Raw genomic sequence first — 19,774 nt, 5'->3', positions numbered from 1 at the left:
TATAGATCGGGCATACTATACTTTTCTTCCAGTCGTCGGGTATTTTCTCTTCTTGCTTTATTGTTTTTCTGGGCCTTAATAGCTTCGAGAACTTCCTCTTCCTTCCATGTGTACCAAGTAGGGTCTGAAAGTAATGCTTCCAGGTTTCAGTGACTTTCTGGTCACTTGGTCACTAATTATTTGCCCACTTTCATCTTTACATAGACTTGTTTGAGGTTTATACTCACTTTTTATCTTTTTTCGGTATTCGTAAGCCCCTCTAATTTCCTTGTTTTTGAAATTATCTTCCATTTTTTCTATTTGTCCATTTTCATAGGCTCTTTTTTTATTTCTACATATCTTGTCTGCTTTCCGTCTTGCGACTTCAAATGATGTTCGTTTTTCCCGTGTTCTTTCTTTCTTCTATTGCTTGTCTACACTCATCATCGAACCGTACTCATCGCCTTTTTCTTGTTTTCCAGGATAGACGCTGCCGCTGTCAGTACTGCTGTTTTGATATTATTCCATTTGCCCTCTATGGAGTGCAGTTCTACCGTCCTTAAGTCATTTGCGACTTCTTCTTCGAACTTCTCTTTACATTCCTGAATCAGTTTTTCCAGGTCCAATTTGTTTGTTCTTTTTTGTCTTTCGTTTCTTTCTTTGTTAACTCTGCATCTATCGAATTCTGTTATCACTAAAGCATTTTTAAGCGCCTATAACAATGTTTTTATTTACCGCGTTTTAGACACTTTTGAGTACCATATATGTGGTTCCCAAAATCCGCGTCATATCTAATGCGATTCAAGAAAATTTAATCATTCTTTTTTGGGTTATATTACTGCCAGATCATGCAATTGGTTGTCAACGCCCTTGGAGAACATGACACTTAAAGAAAGAGATCACCATATTTTTATGATATGTATCTAGATAAAGGTAAAATGTATGTGGGTAGTTAAAAGTAATTATTACTCAGTTAAAAAAAATGAATGTATTTTTAATAAAACTAGTATATTTACATATCTTACAACACTTTTAAATTTTCTTTCTTTAATAATCCGCAGCTGTATTGGCCAAATAATCTCTTCGTCCAATGTTTGAAGCCTGTTTATTTTGAAGAGCCTCGAGTTTGGGACAATCTGTAATTCTGTGTCCAAGACCACCACAATAACTGCAACCGTGTTCTCCTAAAACATTAAAAACATTGATAAATGTTTAGAAAAAGCATTGTCATTCGTACAGCACAGAATAATAAACAATCAGAATGCCCACTCTGCTGGTCAAGATAAGTACGCGCAGACGGAATCAGCCATGTTTTAAACGGACCAGTGTTGTTCAGTGAAATTTTATCTGATGTAAATAGAAAAATTAACCCGGTTTAATTTATTGACGGCAACCATAGACACAATATGCACTATTTTATTCGTAGTTTTAGTTGAAGAATAGATTAAATTATTTCAAATTTACTAAATTATTAATCTCTAAAAATTTAAATTACAGTTCTGTCGTAGCTTGTCACAAATTTCTCAATTCTGAGAGTGGGCATTCTGATTGTTATTTATTCTGTGGTTACGGCATAAAGTCCTTCCTTTCCGCTTCTACGAAGGTGATTCAAGTGATTCAACAACATTTTAATAATCTTATCTTAGATAGATGACTTTTGACATGTGTCATCAAAATCATAATGTATTAAATTTATCAAATACGAATTAATTAATAAACGAATTATAGGTATACAACTAATGGCAAAATCATCTGAATATAATACAGACTTCTACTCTTATTAGATATAAAAGAACAACAAAAACAGACAGAAAGCGTTGTTTAAAGAGATATGAGTTGGAACTATATTTGTAAGGATGGTTGCCTAGATCTAGTAACTGGTTCTAAATACAAAAAAATGTTTATTATAGAAAGGTTGAATCATAAAGTATTTAATAATTTAATGGATACAGTGTACATATATTTGTATCTAGTGATATAAAATTGATAAGTTTTGATATAAAAATTAAAGGTTATCTGAGTGGCCAAGGGATCCGATTAATGTCTTAAAATAAGACTTGTTATAGTATGAAAATAAAGGTTGAAAAATCAAAATATAAGAAAGAAAGAAGTTTATTGGGCATGTGGTGTGTAGGTAAACGGGGAGTGGAGAATAATTGATGAGATAGTGATGTGTGATGGACAAGAATGATGATAATATTCAGTGGAGATAAAAAGAATGAATTGTAAAATTGTATATATTTATATGGGATATATGGAATCTCTAGGATGTTGTTAGTTGGTGATTAGTTAGTGGATTAAAGTGGTTAGCTAACGATTATTTGAGAAGAAAAAGGACAGAATAAGCTATTAAAAACATTTTGAAAGTCCAAACACAGTATAGACAACAACTTGTTGTTATCTATACTGTGGTCCAAAGTTTTAAAAATTTTGAGGTTAGAATTTTTAAAGTAAAAATTATCTTCTTCTTTATAAGCAACTCTGCTTGTTCATTGGCGGGTTAATACCTCTATGGAAGGTTGTCACTCCATCTTTTGCGTGGTCGTCCGATACTTCTTCTGCCGATTGGTGACTTGTCTCTTGCTATTTTGACGCTCCGTCCGGCTCGCGGAGATAAGAATACGGCCGGGGTCAGAAAGCCCTGCCTGTCGTAAGAGGCGACTAATGGGTAGGAATAGGGAGGTGGAGAGCCGTCGTTTGAGGTGTCGGGTTGGTAGAAACGCACACGGTCGCTTCGGCGACACGGTCACCGGTCTACATTCCTAGTATCCGAGACGAGACTACTCGTGGGACCACTCTACTCCCATTCCAAAAGAGCCTGGTGAGGTTGAACGAGCTGGGCCCGTAAATACCTCTCCTGACCTCGGTCAGGAGGGGTGTGGATATACCGCTCCTGACGGCGGTCAGGAGTGGTGTAGGTGTCCCGGCACGTACCCACCGGGAGATCCAAGAGTGGTAGAGGAGAGATCCTCGGCGGCGACCTGTCTACGTGTGAGGTGGAAATTCCTCCGCCTGCCGAACCTACCCGCCCGTAGTGTGGGAGTAACGGGTAGGCAAGGTACTCACAACACAGGTACTACGGGGAAGGTGGAGCCCCCGCGGGTCGCGTGTGCTAGACGTGTCGTGGTAACCCTACGGGGTACCCCCACGGGGGACCCACGGGACGTCTTTGGTACGCGCCCCGTGGCACCTTCACTTTGGTGTCGGACTCGTAGGGGCAGAGGTTTCGCTACGGGCGTATGTCGAGAGATAGGTAGCCCAGGGTCCTGCCAGGTCTTAGTATTTGGAGGGCACGCACTCATTGCAATGCTATTTTGACGACACGGGTCTCTATTCTGCTTATGTGGTTACTGTTACCAGCCAGCAAAAGTAAAACACAAATCATGATACATAAAACATTTAAGTTATAGTATCATGACACAAATAATGACGGTGTAAACAGTTTCCCATAAGGTCTAGTTTCGAGCGCCTGTCGATGCTTGCATTGAGTGATCATGCGACCTTGGATTCCATGTTTTAAGCGGCCAGGGTATAGTCTATTATACTTTAGTGATTTCTCAGTAATTTGCTTTATAACGAATATTACATCAGTACACGACCTTCCACTACGAAAACCCTGTTGCTAAACTTATCCTCTGATTTATTAGGACTTATAAAATTTTAGTTGTAAGTTTTAGCGTAGTATTTAAGTTTTTACCTTTGTAGTTTTCTGGCTTTTTTTTTAAGTTAAAATTATGAATGAATTAATTAAAATTTAAAGTTGATATTAAAAATTTGCACAATTCTCCATAAACAAATACAAAATAATTGCATTTCAAAAACCTACTTATATTCAACTTATTTATGCAATACAATACGCATTTCTTACCTCCCAGAGCCAAATATTTTTCACTTTCTGAACACAGCTCGGCGAGGAATGTAGGAACTTTTTGTTTCGCTTCCATCAATAAATGTTTGAGATCCAGCAGAACTGATTCATCGTTGGATTTATTGATGAACGTGGTCGCCAATCCCTTGTTACCTGATCTACCAGTACGACCGATTCTGTGAACTAAAAAATAAAAAATTCTTTAATATATTGTAATTAACCAAGTACAAAATTGATAAAATATTATCAAAATGCTTGAGAAAAGACACTTATAGATGCGAAAAAATTTCAACTTGGGAGTAAGCATAAAATGTAGTGTAAATTGCATACATTTGGCGCAACAAACGATTTATTGAATTGAAAAATGTTATAGCTAGTCTTCAGAAAAAAAAAGAGAAATATATATTAACAAGGTATTACCATAATTTTCTACGTCATCAGGCATGTCATAGTTAATTACATGTTGGATATCAGGAAAATCTAAACCTTTGGAAGCTACATCTGTCGCTACGAGTACATCTTTCTCTTGTTTCCTAAAGGCTTCCACAGATCTGGATCGCTCCTCTTGATCTAAAAAGTTGAAATAATAATTAAAACACAAGAAATATCTTGACATGTAACACAAAATACTCACCTTTTCCACCGTGAATTGCTACAGCCTCTACTCCTTTCAGAAGCAGATACTCGTGGATGGCGTCGACATCTTGTTTCTTCTCTGCGAAAATCAACACAGGAGGCGGTGTTTTTTGTAAACATTCCAAGAGATATACTATTTTTGCTTCTTGTTTAACATACTCAACTTCCTAAAATGTAAGATTAAAGAATTAAGTGGTGTATTATTGATGTGAAACGTCTATTGCGGCGGGTTGAACCAGCTAATATCATTTTACAGCTATATAATTATTTTCATAACTTCACATATGTACAGCCTTTTTGTACAACAGCATCGAATATTAGTATGACCGAAGTAACTGACGAAACATCAATATTTAAGACTTTTTTGTATTAAATCAATATATTATATTTTTGAAATAAACACTGTATAAAAAGTTTTCTTTAAAAATCTGAATATTTTGTTTTTTATTGTCATATTTATCTCCTTGCTATAGGGAGCTTGGTTATTCTACCCATTATTGTGCGATTTCTCCAACAACTCGTACATTTTCTTGCAATAGATGATAATTTTCGAACAGTTAATGTACTTTTAGCAATTCACAGAATGAATAGGCCTGCACGTCCTCCGGATATGAATCCTATAGAGCAAGTTTGGAACTTTTTAGGAAGGAGGATAACATAATAGATAATGACAAGTAACGATCGAAAATTTAGAGCAATTGGCCATACACATGTCAAGATTTTGTGAAAACTTGATAACAAGAATGCGTCGCAGATGTCAAGCTTTATATAGTGCTAGAGGAGGGTTTACAGACTATTGATTAATAAAATGGAAAATATATAACATTTATAGTCCTTATATTACTTAATTCAGATTAATTCTTACCTTAACCAAAAAATTTTAAAAGTTTAATATATTTTATCAACAAAAAAAAAAAAAACACTTACTTGCACTACATTCATAGAAGCAGCTCCAGCTCGTCCCACGTTAATAGTAATGGGCTTTACCAAGGCCGATCTTGCAAAGTTCTGGATTTTCTTCGGCATAGTTGCAGAAAAGAGCAGTGTTTGTCTTTGACCCTGCAAAATATTGAAGTTTTTAGTAATATTTGAACAAAATAATGAAAACGAGTCAGTGTAATAACAAATAAACCGGATGAAGAAGGTAGTTGGTATATTATAGTTTTCAAAGGGTTCATTTTGGGTTTTTTTCAGCAATCTCGTTACCAGTAATTCCTTCATGCCTTAACACCCTTGATTAAGTTACTTTGTTGTGCCTTACTAGTTGCAGTTCCAAGCTATTACTGACTTACCAGTTGTAGTCTTCAGCGCCTTCATTGCAGCTTGATTGACTGTCAAAGGCAATTTTGATCGAACTGAGGCAGTTTTCATGCACCCTTGAGCACAAAAATTAATTACTTGCAATATTAAAGGGGTATTTCTGGGAGTTAACTATACAAGGTACTCAGAAGGGGAAGAGGACGACTTAAGTTCAGGTATCTGTTTGATGTAGAGAAAGATTTGAAAAAAATTGGAGTGAGCAGATGGATAAGATAGACACTCAACAAGGAAGGATGAAGGATGTTTAGATACGGAAGGCTGCAACGCCATCTGATGATGATCATTTCCGAGAGTTATTAAAGTTAGAGCCAATTAACATTATTGCTAGTGGCCATCTTCATGGATTACGTTGTTCTAACCAGTAGAAAATCTAGATGTTTCCAAATAACGCGGATCGTCAAAGCATTATGGTTTTTGATCGAATGTGAAAAATCGTGACACCTTCCATGACAAACATTCATACAAAATGGTAAATACACTTTCTTATTATTATTATTGCGTTGTCTGCCTGGAAGTTTGACGATACAATTTATTACACATGAAATAGTAGCTCTGAAGATTTCGGCTGATTTTGCCGAGACGTTGGCGTAGATCCTTGATCCAAGAATTCTGTCTTCTCTCCATTGATTTTTTAGCATCTGCTATTTCTGATAACTTGTTTATACTCCAACAATTAATAGAAAAAAGAATAGCGGTTGGTACCGAAGTACATCTAGCCTTCACCGACCTAGAAAAGGCAAGATGATACAGTTCCAAGATATACCTTTTAGGAATAATCACAGAAGTATACAGAGATAACACTACTTACCTAAAAATCGGAAATAGACTATTAGAGCCAAAAAAAGTAACTAAAGGACTAAGACAAGGATGCAGTATGTCACCCTTTACTGTTTAATTTATATACTGAGGCAGACCTCCAAAATTGGACAAACCACTGCCAGGGAATGGGAATCTCCATAGGAAATGACATACTGTTCTCCCTGAACGTTGCGGATGACCAAGTTGTCCTAGCTCAAGATTCTTATGATCTAGAATTTATGATAAAGCGTCTATACAGAGAATATGTAAAATGAAGGTTACAAGTCAGCATGAAGAAAAGAGAATATTTAGTTATCAATTCAGATGCAAGGTTTGAAGTGTTGATAGACGAGGACGTGGAAATCAAACAAGGGGATATTTCGGTGCACTCATTGATAAGAACGGCTTAGGAGAAACCGAAATTAAACACCGAATTAATCAGGGACGTAAAATTGTAGGATGTGTGAACCTTGTGGCGGGATTGCAACATTTCCAAAAGAAACAAAAAAAGAATAGATCAAACCATGGTTGAATCAGTTCTTTGTTATGGGTCTGAAGTATGGACAATTAATGCAGACCTGAAGAGAAGATTGTTGGCAGTTGAAATGGATTATTTGAGAAGAAGTGCCAGAACATCAAGGCTGGAAAGGAATACCAACGAATCTATAAGAAATAGCCCCCTGGAAGAAGAAAAAGAGGTAGACCTCGACGCTCATGGAATGAAGGAATTAAAAGAGCGATTGAATCGAGAGGTTTGGAGAAGGAGCACGCCTTGGACCGGGAGATTGGCGGAGGAGAACGATGAGAAAGACGGCAATAGCCGTCTCCAAAATGTATGGTATATATATATATATATATATATATATATATATATATATATATATATATATATATATATATATATATATATTATGTTTTTCAGGACAACTGCCGAATTTGGGCAACCAGAGAGCTCAGCATCATTTGTGTTTGTACGACCGGTTTTTTAGTCAGCATATTACCTCTTAATCAATGTTTACAGTAGAACAAAGTCCAAATAATACTTATCAATCCATTGCTTTGCTTTTGTTTTAAAATTTGTAAAAGTAGACTCACTTTAACCAATGAAACTCTTAAACTAATGATCCAATTCGAGTTCCAATTTTGACAGGTGACATTTGAAGGCTGCTAGTATCTAAATCGAATAGTTTCGTTATTAGTGGCTCCATCTATATTAAAACTTGGAAATTATTGAGTAATGCATTACAAAAATATACTTAAAAAAACGACATAGTACGGCAGTTACCTCGAGTAGACCTCATATCAACTGTATGTATGCATATGTTAACATAATCTAGGTACTAAGTTAAAAATTTGAAGGTTTTACTTACATTAAAATAAGAAAAAATTGTTCGAACATCCTCCTCAAACCCCAAATCTATCATTCTGTCTGCTTCATCCATACAAAGATATCTACACACTGTTAATTTGACGATTTTCTTTTCTAGCATATCCATTAGACGACCTGGTGTAGCCACCATTATATGGACACCTCTATGATAGGAAAAATTCAAATATTATTTTACAATTCTAAGAAGAATGTATAAAAAATACAATTCTGAGAAATTTTCACTTTTTTCTTATCTCTTTATGTTTTTTTTCTTACTTGTATGTTGGGCCGAGAGTGTCGTGATTAATACAAATTATCTCAAGACACACAAGGAATAAGAACCAATGGCAAAAATAAAGGAGTGCAAGCATCATTATGTGGCAGCCAATACAGATGTAAACTTGTATCGTTACAGCCAACCACTGATGATCTTCCTCAGGTATCTGCGCTATATGTAGTCAGCGTGGGCCTTCCGGGATCCGTCTTTACTACTCTATTTGTTGTCATTCGGCTTATATAATCGTTCCATTCTACTCTTCTATTTCTTACCTGGTCCTTGATGTTCTCCACCTTGCATGTATGAAGTATTTCTGTACTTCTAGCTTTGTCCCATAGTGTCTTACCATCAATTTTTCTAAGTGTTTTCACCTCTGCTGTTTTTAACATTCTTTTTGCCCTCTCCTCATCAGATCATGTTTCTGCTGCCGATGTCATTATTAGTCTGATGACAGTTTTATAAATTCTGCCTTTCGTTTTTTTTCTGATATTTTTATTTCTCCATATTGTTTCATTTAGGCATTTAGGCCGTTTGTTCTATTCACTTGATCTTCCACTTCAGTTTCGAGCTTTCTGTAGCTAGATAATGTAATGCCTAGATATTTAAACTCCATAACTTGTTCTATTATCTGACCTTCCAGCTCCAATTTACATCTTAGTGAATTTGCAATTACAACACCATGCATTTTGTCTCTTTTGGGGAAATTAACATGTTAAATTTTCTAGCGGTTATATTAAATTGGTGCAGCATATGTTGTAAATCATCTTCACTTTTAGAGAGTAGTATTGTGTCATCTGCATAGCAGATTATTTTAAGTTGTTTTCAATAAAAATATCATCACTACTTAGGAGGAATGATATGACGTTATGTCAAAAATTTCAGAACAATGTACTTACTTAACTTTATAAAAAATAATTTACAAATATAAATACATAAATGAAAATAAAATAATTTTTATCTTTTACATATGTGTCTACATACTTTTGAATGACTTCTAAAGCTTCTGTTACAGGAACTCCCCCAATAGCCAAACAGCTTCTTATTAATGGCATACCATGTTTGTTTAAACTGTTAGAATAATGCTGAATGATGTCATAGGTCTGTTTTGCTAATTCTCTAGATGGGCAAATGATTAATCCATATGGGCCTTCGTTTTTTATAAAAGGGAGCTTTACCTCTTGTTCTAGACAGAACATTATTAAAGGTAGGACGAAAACCAAGGTTTTTCCTGATCCTGTAAATGCGATACCAATCATGTCTCTGCCAGATAATCTGCAAACATTTTAAAAATCAGAACATTATTCCGATATTTGCTTGAAATAATGTATGAAACATAGGTTTTGAAAATTGTTTGATATATTGATTTAGTTACATTCAATAAAGTAAAAATGGAATCGTTATGATATATAGAATAGTTAAAAAAGGGAATATATTAAAATTAAGAGTTTTAATACTTTAGACAGAAGAACAATGTAATATTTTATACATCTTACACTGTGGGTATTCCTTGTATCTGAATGGGTGTAGGTTTCTTTATATGCTTCTCTTTCAATCCAGCAATAATACCTTCATGCAGCTTCATTTCTTTGAATGTTTTCAAGGGAGGTGGTATCTCATCCCCTTCAACTAAAATGCGAAGACTTGTTCTTAACTTTTCATGTGCTTGAGCAGGTCTCTGTAAAATGTATCTGGGAGGATGCCAACTAAAAAGCGTAAAAAATATGTTTATTAACAAAACATTTATGTACAACATGACAAATATATTTACAGAATACAATTTTTTTAGAATATCGCAATAAGTATAAAATCTCATTAATAAGCACTTGAAAAGACATTCCTTTTATATCTACTAGAAGTATAGATAACTTATGTTTTTGTTTGCCATTTACCTAGCATTATGAAAAGTAACCAACTTAATTTTATAATTTAAAATTTCATATAAATAAATAAATAAAAAGGAGGTATTACCTTGTTTTTATAGGATCTCTATATTGTATGCCTTTTGCCAATTCAGATACACCCATAAGAGCTTTCTTTTCAGCAACTATTTCCAAAATTTCTTCTTCCTTTTTTAATTGCTTCTCCACAGCACTTACCTTCTTGGCTGAAATTTTAAATGTTTGTTATAAACAGCTACTGTAGTTGATACTTTAACAAATGTATTACCTATAGAAGATATATCAGAGATATACCTAATATAAAATATATTAAAGTCCACATGTTGTCATTTGTTATTTTGTATAGCAATTTAAATATCTCAGAGAAAAACCACAAACATGACAGAATACTAAATGAGATTAGTAAAAAACTATCAAAAGTAGAAGACAGCTAAACAAAACAATACACGAAGCAATAAGGAAATGATTGAAAAGAAAGACCCAGTAAATAAAAATAAAATATGGTCTGAAATCTAAACAAATATTTTAAATAGGCAAAAACATTGAAAATACTTTATGATGATAAAGGTGACCAGAAACCTGAGGGGTTGAGAAAATGATTAAGTATAGAAATGTGTGAAAGTTAAAAAAGAGCACAATAACTTAAACTAAAAGGAAGGGGTAAAATAGGGTTTCAGAAGGACCATGTTATTATGGAGTTAACTAAGGAATTTAGAATGCAATAAATACTGTGGTAAAACATTTATGTATTATCAATAAGCCAATCGGCTGTATAGATCCAGTGTAGAACATACAGCTTTCAGAGAGGAGAAAAAACACTTACCTTCAGCTAACTTCCTTAATTCAGTATGTTGATCAAGTAATGGAATGTTATTCTTTCTTCCCCAAATTTCATCTTCTTCTTCATCTTCGTTTGTTTCGTTTTCACTTGAGGATTTTGGCTTATTCTGCTCTGTTTCTTTTAACTAAAACATAGTATAGCCCATAAGATGGGTATTCACAAAATTGACAATAATTTATATACCTGTCCAAGTCTACCCAATTTTAACAATTGCAGTTTTTTTCTTTCCTTAACTGGTACATAGGGGACGTAATTATCATCAGAATCAGAGTTACTATTTTCTTCCCGTCGATATCTCTGTAATTTTATATGTAATGTAACTATTATATTAGATATATTTAAACATAACTTACTTTTACTGAGGGTCCACTATCAGTCATTGTGATTTAATGTTTTATTTAATTTGAATTAATTTTTAAACGTATCGTTCTCATTACGTTTTATTTATGTTTGTATTTTATCAATAAAGTATTGGCACTTCTCTGCTTCTATTTATTTATATGCACAGCACACTACCACCTAGCAGTGCCAGTCCCGTTAACAAGTAAAACGACGATTGGCGCATCGTCTAGTGCCAGGGTGCGTAACTACATATACTTCTTCTTTTATGTAGATATGACTCTGTCTGTGTTTAAATGTGCATCCAGTAAGTTGCATATGTTCTTGGTTATTTAAATTCACAACACACTCTCACCTAGCAGTGCCAGTCCTGTGGTAACGACGATTGGCGCATTCACTAGTGCCAGGGTGCGTAACTATCTAAATACATAGCGGTAAATTCAAGAGACACGTAACATTACCTAGGATTGTAAAGTAAGGGAATATCAATATAATCCTAAAGTATCAAAAAACCCTCTATACGATAATATGTATTTCTGCTTTTATCCAATCTAGGTTTAATTTATCGGTGATTTATGAGTGATAAACATTAAACATCAACACAGCTAGAGCTAACTTCATTTGACACATGTTTAGAAAGTGAGGTTATAGCTAAGTATTAAATTTGTCCAAAACATTGTATAATTTACTTCATTTATTTAAAATAAAATATCTACAATGCCTCTCTGTTCTGCCAAGTGTGGTAAAAATGCTATTTTGAAAGTAAGCATATAAACTGTACGACACATGTGTAGTATTACATATTTCTTTTTTTAGAGACCTAAAACATCAGATGTTTTGTGCAAAGAATGTTTTTTCGAGGCATTTGAAAATGAAGTACACTTTACAATTACTAAAGCTAAATTATTCAGGCCTAACACAACGGTAGCGGTTGCCGCCTCCGGTGGAAAAGATTCGACAGTACTAGCATATGTGTTAAAAACACTTAATGAAAAGTACCATTATAATTTAAATCTAGTTCTTCTATCAATCGATGAAGGGATTACTGGATACAGAGACGATAGTTTAGAGACTGTAAAACAAAATCGTGATGATTACGAAATGCCGTTAAAGATTATGTCATATAAGGATCTTTATGGGTGGACTATGGATGAAATTGTTGCAGAGGTTAGTTATTTAAGAATATAACAAAACTCAGATGAATACATAAAATCTATATTCATGCATCTAAAATACTGTTAGTGTAATATAATTTTGACTATGGTACTTTTTCTTTGTATATATGATTCTCAAACATACAATAGGGTGTTACTTAATGTTTTTGTTGTATTTCTTTTCATAAAGTAGTTTTTTTTAGATAGGAAGGAAGAATAATTGCACATTTTGTGGTGTGTTTAGAAGACAAGCCTTAGACAGGGGAGCAAACTTATTGAAAGTAGATTATTTGGCAACAGGACATAATGCAGATGATATAGCAGAAACTGTTTTAATGAACATTTTAAGAGGTGATCTGGCTAGATTAAGTAGATGTACATCAATTATAACAGTGAGTAATATTTTTTATTTGATTTTAATGTTGAAATTATTTTATTAAAAGTTCTTGACATATTTTAGGATAGTGGAGATGGTATTCCTAGGGTAAAACCTTTAAAATATTGCTATGAAAAGGAAATAGTGATGTATGCATATTTTAAAAAATTAATCTATTTTTCAACAGAGTGTATTTTTGCACCAAATGCATATAGAGGACATGCACGAGTTTTGCTTAAGGATCTAGAAAAAATTGACCCAGCTGTAATTATGAACATTATACATTCAGGTACTTGATATATTTCTCTCCCATCAATAGTCTGCTTGGAGATTTAACTGGAAGTTTTCCGTTTTTTCTTACCAATTGTAATTGTTATTGAAGAACATTTTAAAAAATATTTATATTTTAGGTGAGACCATAAAAGTAAATGAAAGTGCAAACATGCCAACTCTGATGAACTGCACACGTTGTGGGTATGTGTCTTCTCAAGAAATCTGCAAAGCATGTGTTTTATTGGAGGGTTTGAACAAAGGATTACCCAGGTTGGGTATTGGAAAATCGAGTAAGGTCAAGAGGATACTAAAGGAAAATGAAGAGAAAGCTAACAAAACATATATAAAAGATGATCAGTGTGGTGATAGTGAAGACAAAAAATGTTTATGTTCAGGAAAACAAAATTTGAGGCCAGTAAAATTGGATGGGATTGATATAGAGGATTTAAGGATTTAGCAATTGTATTTTTTGTAAATAAATCTTATTTTTATTTATGTTTTTATGTTCATTAGTACATTGCCTGCTGTCTCAGTGACAGAAAAAAATATATAAAAGTATATCTAAAATTCTATCCTTAAACATGTACTATAATAGTATATTACTTTATGAGGCGGAGAAGCATGACTTTTCTTGACACGTCCGATATAAGAATAGAGGGCAAGTCAAGAAAAGTCGCTTCTTTGCCGAATAAAGTATACTATTTTTTCTTCAAACGTAGCAATTTTCAACCATAAATAGTACAATTCATAAGCTATTTTTACTTGAAATTAACTGTGACAACTATCAAAGTCGTCTAGATGTTAGAAATTAAAATAATTAAGTCGTCGGTGGGATTTGCGTCTCCCTGGTTACAGTTGTTTGCAATTATTAAAGACAGCTTATTGTTGTTGCAACCGCAAATTTAGTGCGAAAATGGAAAACCTAAACGAAATTGAGTCCGCGGCTAATGATGCAGTAGCACGTTTGGGGCCCTCCAAGTCCGATAAGAATGATAATGCTCAAAAAATTTTAAACCCTCATGATTCGCCAACATCGGGAATGATTGCTGAAAGTTGTTCTCGACCATCAGTATCATCAACAATTACCAATGCGTATCAAGAGTCGGGAACATTTTTGCACGGTTTCAATTTTGAAAATGCCTCATTAACTAATTGTACTTTTAATATTACTGTAAATAAAAATGATATTTAATTGTTGTTAATGACATTTGTATTGTTGCTTTGTGACATGTTTCATATTGTTGCCATGACAACATTTTTCCCTCCGCCGTAAAGAAATGGGAAAAAAACTGCTGCCGGCTGAGACATCAAACTTTGGCAGGATCAAGTTAGATAAGTAATGTCATCATTATTTGACGTTTGAAGAAAAACTTTATTATACATGTATGTAGTTACAAAAGTAAACATCTATTTTTGTTATTTGCTGTAACATCCAATATATCATCTGATTTTATGTAACATTCCAATGAACAGACAAGAGCTAATGAACTGAGTCTTTCATTTCTGGTTAAAGTTTTTACTCGCTTCATTGTTGAGAACAAATGTTCTACACTGGCTGTTGTGACAGGGATAGTTGCCAAAATTGCAAGGAATTTGTAAATGTTTGGAAAAAAAAATTTATTACAATGTTCCATTATGTGGACATCTTCAGCATTTGGTTCCAAAGATGATATTGTATTACAGTTACAGCATAACATATATTTAACCTTTATTGCTAAAAGGGAAGTATCATGGAAGTAATAGGCAGACAAATTTTCTAGCAATGTTGCTTTTTCTTTAGAGGCAAATCCAGGTAAACAAATTTGAAATGCTGATAGAATACTTCGTTTTTGGTAAATCTAATTTGCTATACACATAGTAAGTTGTGAAACAGGAGGTCTGGGTCTAAAGAAACAGAAGGCATATTTACACTTGAATTTTTAAATTTTATTTTATATAAATACAACAACAAACCTAATAAAACCAATTTTTATATGTACAATAAAACAATAAGAGTCACTTAATATTTATGCAACATAAGCAACATTCTTTTTCTCGATGTGGGATCGACAAATTGGACAGAATTCATTAATCCCTAATGCACAATCTTCACACAAACATACATGACCACAAGGTAATAGAATTATCTAAAAAAAGAAACATTAAAATTAAGTATAAGCTTATGGCACAAAATAATTAACTAGAGAATTATCTTAAAAAATACTTTATCAAGGACCTCAGTACATAAATGGTTTAAATTGTGTGTTTTGCAGACAATTAAAGGCATTTAAAGCACAATAAAGTAAAAAGAAAGTGTTTTCACTCTTTATTATGATAATCAAGATGAATATAAAGAAAGAATATCTTCCTTTTTCCTAGTCAAAGAAACAAAAGTGTTATTTTTTTTCAACATAAGTGCCAAAAATAGATATTTTAGAGGTCTTAAATTATAAAGACATGCATAATACTAACAAAAGAAAAATAATATGCTTACTTCTTTGGGGTTCTCCTTACAAACTACACAAATTTGATTTTCATTTAAATCTTCATCTCTAATTTTTCTCCTCCTTTCCTTTCTGGACAGTTCTAATTGTGATCTTTGCTGTTCTTGACTTTCCTTTTCTGCTTTTATCCTTAAATATTTTTTAACTATAAAACCTGATATGACTATGCCAATTGATCCAAACACTATACACATAATTCTATAGTTTGATTTAGAACTATTAAGTTTTTTTAATAACGAAACAACTCCCATATTTGTTAGATAAAACGGTCCACCCTCTGTAGGAGGTTGTAGTTTTAGATTGCCATCCTTTTCAGCAACTAGTTCTCCAATTCCTTTAAAATATAAAAACAATTTTAGACTTCTTAATGTTTAACAACTATTTAAAAATATACCTGTTATTACACTACCAGTTCTGAGCATTTTTTCTGTTGATTGAATCCCCCTTTGACGTATGCCAGCGAAAAAGCTCCAGATATGATCAATAACACTAGGCACTGTTGGGTGGAAATTATCAGAAATTACATCCATATCTAAAAAATAAACAGATATTTAACCTCTAGAAAATGCCAAATAGATCAAGTTTATGTTTAATAAAAATTATCAGAAATTACATCCATATCTAGAAAACAAACAGATATTTAACCTCTAGACAATGCCAAATAGATCAAGTAAAATACAAACCTAAAACCTCAGCACCAAGTGGGTCACAAATTTCAATTTGGATACCTCTAGTTTCCAAAGCGAAAGGCATAACATTGTGAACCTCTTGAATCACTCTTTCAGAATCCGCCCAAAACCCTGCTGTACTTCTTTGGATAACATGTTCTTTAATCTTTAATACCTGAACTACACCAGTCACTGTAGGGTTTGCATTGCTTACTATGGGATTTCCTAGAGCTTTAACTGTTCCTCTAATTGCCACATAGGATAACTTATGGTCTGGATGAGTTTCTACAATTTCTTTAAGGTCTTTATTTATTTCTAAATAGGGAGCACCTTGTATTAAAGCCATGGCATTTTTCTTTTTGTAATACTGCCTTATACAGACAGCTAAAATGATGGAATCTACTCCCAAGGCAATACTTTCTGCCAGGTAATCCATTGTAAAAGTTTTGTTATAATTTCACTTTTGTTAACTTTTAATTATAACGTTATAATTTTGTACTTTGAAACTTTTTTCAAACCAATATTTTGAAGACATTATTACATTATCCAAAATGTCACATTGAATCACAGATAAATTAAACCTAGATTGGTAACGAATAACAAAAGTCGACGCACGTTTTTATTTGGCACCCTTCCGTTTGGTGGCACTGCTAGTCTGGTTTCTGTGAGTTGTTCGTTGTCACTTTATGTCATTAGAGTCAAAGCACACTCCCACCTAGCAGTGCTATTCCCGTGTTAACAGGTAAAACGACGCTTGGCGCATTACCTAGTGCCAGGGTTCGTAACTATTAACTATATTTATACATGGCGGTAAATTCACAAGCACGTAAAATTACCTAATATTGTAATAATGATTGTAAACTCATTTTAAACTAAGGGAAAATCAATATAATCCTAAAATAACAGAAAACCCTTATTCTATATGATATTATGTATATTTTTCGTATACTATTTGGGGTTTCTTGTTATGTTGAGGTTATATTTATTTTTCATTTCCATTAAAATGCCGACATGGTAAAAAATTTAAAGAATAAAATCTTTATTTATAAAAATGTTACATTTGTTACAAGACATATTATTATTACAATTGTAGTATAATTTAGTGTTCTTAATGTTGTGATACGAACTTGTCAGTATTTAAATAATTGTTTTGTTATTCTAAGAAAAAAAATAGTGCCAAGTTTTATGTGCATACAAGCCTGGTCTTCTTACCTAGTCATGGTAAAAACAAACTTAGAACGGCTGTTCTCTTAATGTCCAACTTTGAATATATACTCCTCTCTTTAAAATGACTAGCGCATTCAGCCATTTATCAAACATATACATATAATTTCGTAGACTTGGAATACGGTATTGCTTGCTAGTAGTATCCATGCAATCTGGAACACAAGATCTTTTTTGGTCAGTTCTTCATGTTTCCATTATTATTCCATTTAATGTGTTCCATTCATTCATTCATTCCATAATAAAACAAATAAAAATATTAAGTCTTCTCAAGGAAAGGAAGACTGTTTGACTTTAATGGCAGTTTAAAAGGAAGTTTAATTATGGGACAGAGCTAAAGTCATCGAGCAAAAAGACAAAAGAGGGAATCTAATCGTTATGAAAAGGAGACCAAAAAAGTGGCCTCTGATGGCGGACATATCCGGAAATGCGAATGCGCCAAATTTAAATTTCATGACACTTCACAATAATCATACAGTGGTGTAGGGGTTCTAATTTATCTATTTATTTGTTATATTAGATAATAATAATATTACATAATATTAATACATAATACACTTAAAATACTTTTTTTTAAACTAGGACACAATAAAGTTTTAATTAAATAATAACAGTAATAGTCTAAAATGTGAAGCAATTGTTAAAAAACTTCAATAGAAAATACAAATAATCTTTCATGTGACAGTTGGGACAAACAATAACATCAGAAATAACATAACCTAACTAAATTTTATTTCTTAAACAAGGAAAGAGTCTCTCTTTCCTTGTTTAATGTGGCCTCTCAAGAAGGCACTTCCTGTCTAACAATATTTTTGCCCCCACTACCTTTACATTCCCTCTTTTGTCTTTTTGCTCGATGGCTAAAGTACAGATATACGACGTAGATGCGAGGTGGAGAACATCAGGAACTGGGTAAGAAATAGTAGAGTAGAATCAAAATCCAAGAATATAGACGCATATTCTAACTCGATCGACGCATCTATATGTGCCTTAGACAAGGAAAGAAAGAGAAACCTTGTCTAAGATATTTGCAACTATGCGTCTACAATTCTTCTTGTATATTCTTTGGTAGAACGAGAACGGAACCTATATTATTTATCTATGGAATTAAACGATCATAGCCGAATGACAATGACAAATACAATACAATACAAAGTCAATAGAGTAGTAAAGACGGCAAAAAGACGATCTGCATACATCCACAGACCATACAGACAACGAAAACGATCGAACGACAACTTACTGGAGGCACATTGAAAAATAGACCTTCATTTCTATATAAAAAGAAGTATATATAGTTACGCACCCTGCCACTAGGTAGTACGTCAATTGTTGTTTTACTTTTTCACACACGACTGGCACTGTTAGGTGAGAGTGTGCTGTGAAATTAAATAACCAAGAAAATATCATTTGGCCTTGTCCATTAAAATAATCAAGATCAACAGTCATCATCTCGTATAAACTTAGCTTAACCGTTGCCTAGCAACGTCTGACGTTTAGTTAATTTGACAGTTCATAAACAATTCCTAAACAAATTCGCGGGATATACAAAAGCATTTTAAATATTTTTAAACATATTTTAATACAGTTAAATAGTTTTAATAACATTTTCATATGGCTGAAGAGGAAAAAAAGAAGGAAGACGATTCAAAAAAAGTTATTCACACCTATCCACTCGTAAGGGTGAGTCATAAATTATTGATTAAACGAACTAATGGGGCTTGTCTATTTTGATTAAAAAAATGTTTTCACTTATTTATAATTGTTTTAAACTAAATCTGATTTTTTAGCATTCTGATATGCCGGAAGAACAACGTATTGAATCAGTGGAATTGGTTGTTACTGCATGTGAAAAACATTCATCAAATAATGAGGTAAATTTTATTATTTTTTAAATTGCTCTAAATAATATTAGAATTTGTTTGTAGGCAGCTGCAAAAATGATAAAAGAAGAGATGGATAAGAAACTCGGTCCTCCATTTCATGTGGTTGTTGGGGAAGGTTTTGGGTTTGAAATATCTTACGAATGTTCCAACTTACTGTATATGTTTTTTGCCGGTACTTTAGCCATTGTTATCTGGAAGTGCTAATATTGAGATAGGTACCTTATTTTGGTACATATTTATATAATTTTTTAACCTTATATCCTTCCAATTTATAATAAACAATAGTATTTAATTACAAAGGGTTATTATTGTTGTAACAATAAGTTGTTGAATAACTATTTTTAAAATATAAAGAATTATGGGATACTAAACCGATATTTGAAAG

General features: G+C 33.1%; 4 protein-coding genes across 4 annotated transcripts; 2 read left to right on the top strand and 2 right to left on the bottom strand.

The window, feature by feature from the left end:
* Window positions 1–952: 952 nt before the first annotated feature.
* Window positions 953–11,499, bottom strand: abs (ATP-dependent RNA helicase abstrakt). Its single transcript, XM_072528181.1, has 12 exons — window positions 11,340–11,499; window positions 11,170–11,283; window positions 10,969–11,110; window positions 10,216–10,351; window positions 9,741–9,950; window positions 9,229–9,519; window positions 7,972–8,134; window positions 5,411–5,542; window positions 4,482–4,650; window positions 4,268–4,417; window positions 3,848–4,030; window positions 953–1,163 (listed from the first exon to the last, which is right to left on the bottom strand). The coding sequence occupies exons 1-12, from the start codon at window positions 11,364–11,366 to the stop codon at window positions 1,027–1,029; spliced, it is 1,854 nt and encodes a 617-aa protein (XP_072384282.1). The 5' UTR covers window positions 11,367–11,499; the 3' UTR covers window positions 953–1,026.
* A 429-nt stretch (window positions 11,500–11,928) lies between these two features.
* Ctu1 (Cytosolic thiouridylase subunit 1) lies at window positions 11,929–13,623 on the top strand. The gene is made up of 5 exons (XM_072528180.1): window positions 11,929–12,087; window positions 12,142–12,492; window positions 12,683–12,871; window positions 12,940–13,144; window positions 13,266–13,623. Exons 1-5 carry the CDS (start codon window positions 12,043–12,045, stop codon window positions 13,583–13,585), a joined length of 1,110 nt encoding a protein of 369 aa, XP_072384281.1. The 5' UTR covers window positions 11,929–12,042; the 3' UTR covers window positions 13,586–13,623.
* Window positions 13,624–15,032: 1,409 nt separating this feature from the next.
* Window positions 15,033–16,859, bottom strand: Mul1 (Mitochondrial E3 ubiquitin protein ligase 1). Its single transcript, XM_072528179.1, has 4 exons — window positions 16,295–16,859; window positions 16,006–16,143; window positions 15,602–15,945; window positions 15,033–15,254 (listed from the first exon to the last, which is right to left on the bottom strand). The coding sequence occupies exons 1-4, from the start codon at window positions 16,713–16,715 to the stop codon at window positions 15,135–15,137; spliced, it is 1,023 nt and encodes a 340-aa protein (XP_072384280.1). The 5' UTR covers window positions 16,716–16,859; the 3' UTR covers window positions 15,033–15,134.
* A 2,139-nt stretch (window positions 16,860–18,998) lies between these two features.
* On the top strand, window positions 18,999–19,671 carry LOC140438517 (dynein axonemal light chain 4). Its single transcript, XM_072528178.1, has 3 exons — window positions 18,999–19,186; window positions 19,294–19,377; window positions 19,432–19,671. The coding sequence occupies exons 1-3, from the start codon at window positions 19,118–19,120 to the stop codon at window positions 19,591–19,593; spliced, it is 315 nt and encodes a 104-aa protein (XP_072384279.1). The 5' UTR covers window positions 18,999–19,117; the 3' UTR covers window positions 19,594–19,671.
* The last annotated feature ends 103 nt before the right edge of the window (window positions 19,672–19,774 follow it).

The sequence above is a fragment of the Diabrotica undecimpunctata genome, chromosome 4, assembly GCF_040954645.1.
Source record: "Diabrotica undecimpunctata isolate CICGRU chromosome 4, icDiaUnde3, whole genome shotgun sequence".
Lineage (NCBI taxonomy): Eukaryota > Metazoa > Arthropoda > Insecta > Coleoptera > Chrysomelidae > Diabrotica > Diabrotica undecimpunctata.
The sequence above is the reverse complement of the archived record's forward strand: the minus strand, read 5'-3'. Positions and strand labels throughout refer to the sequence as shown.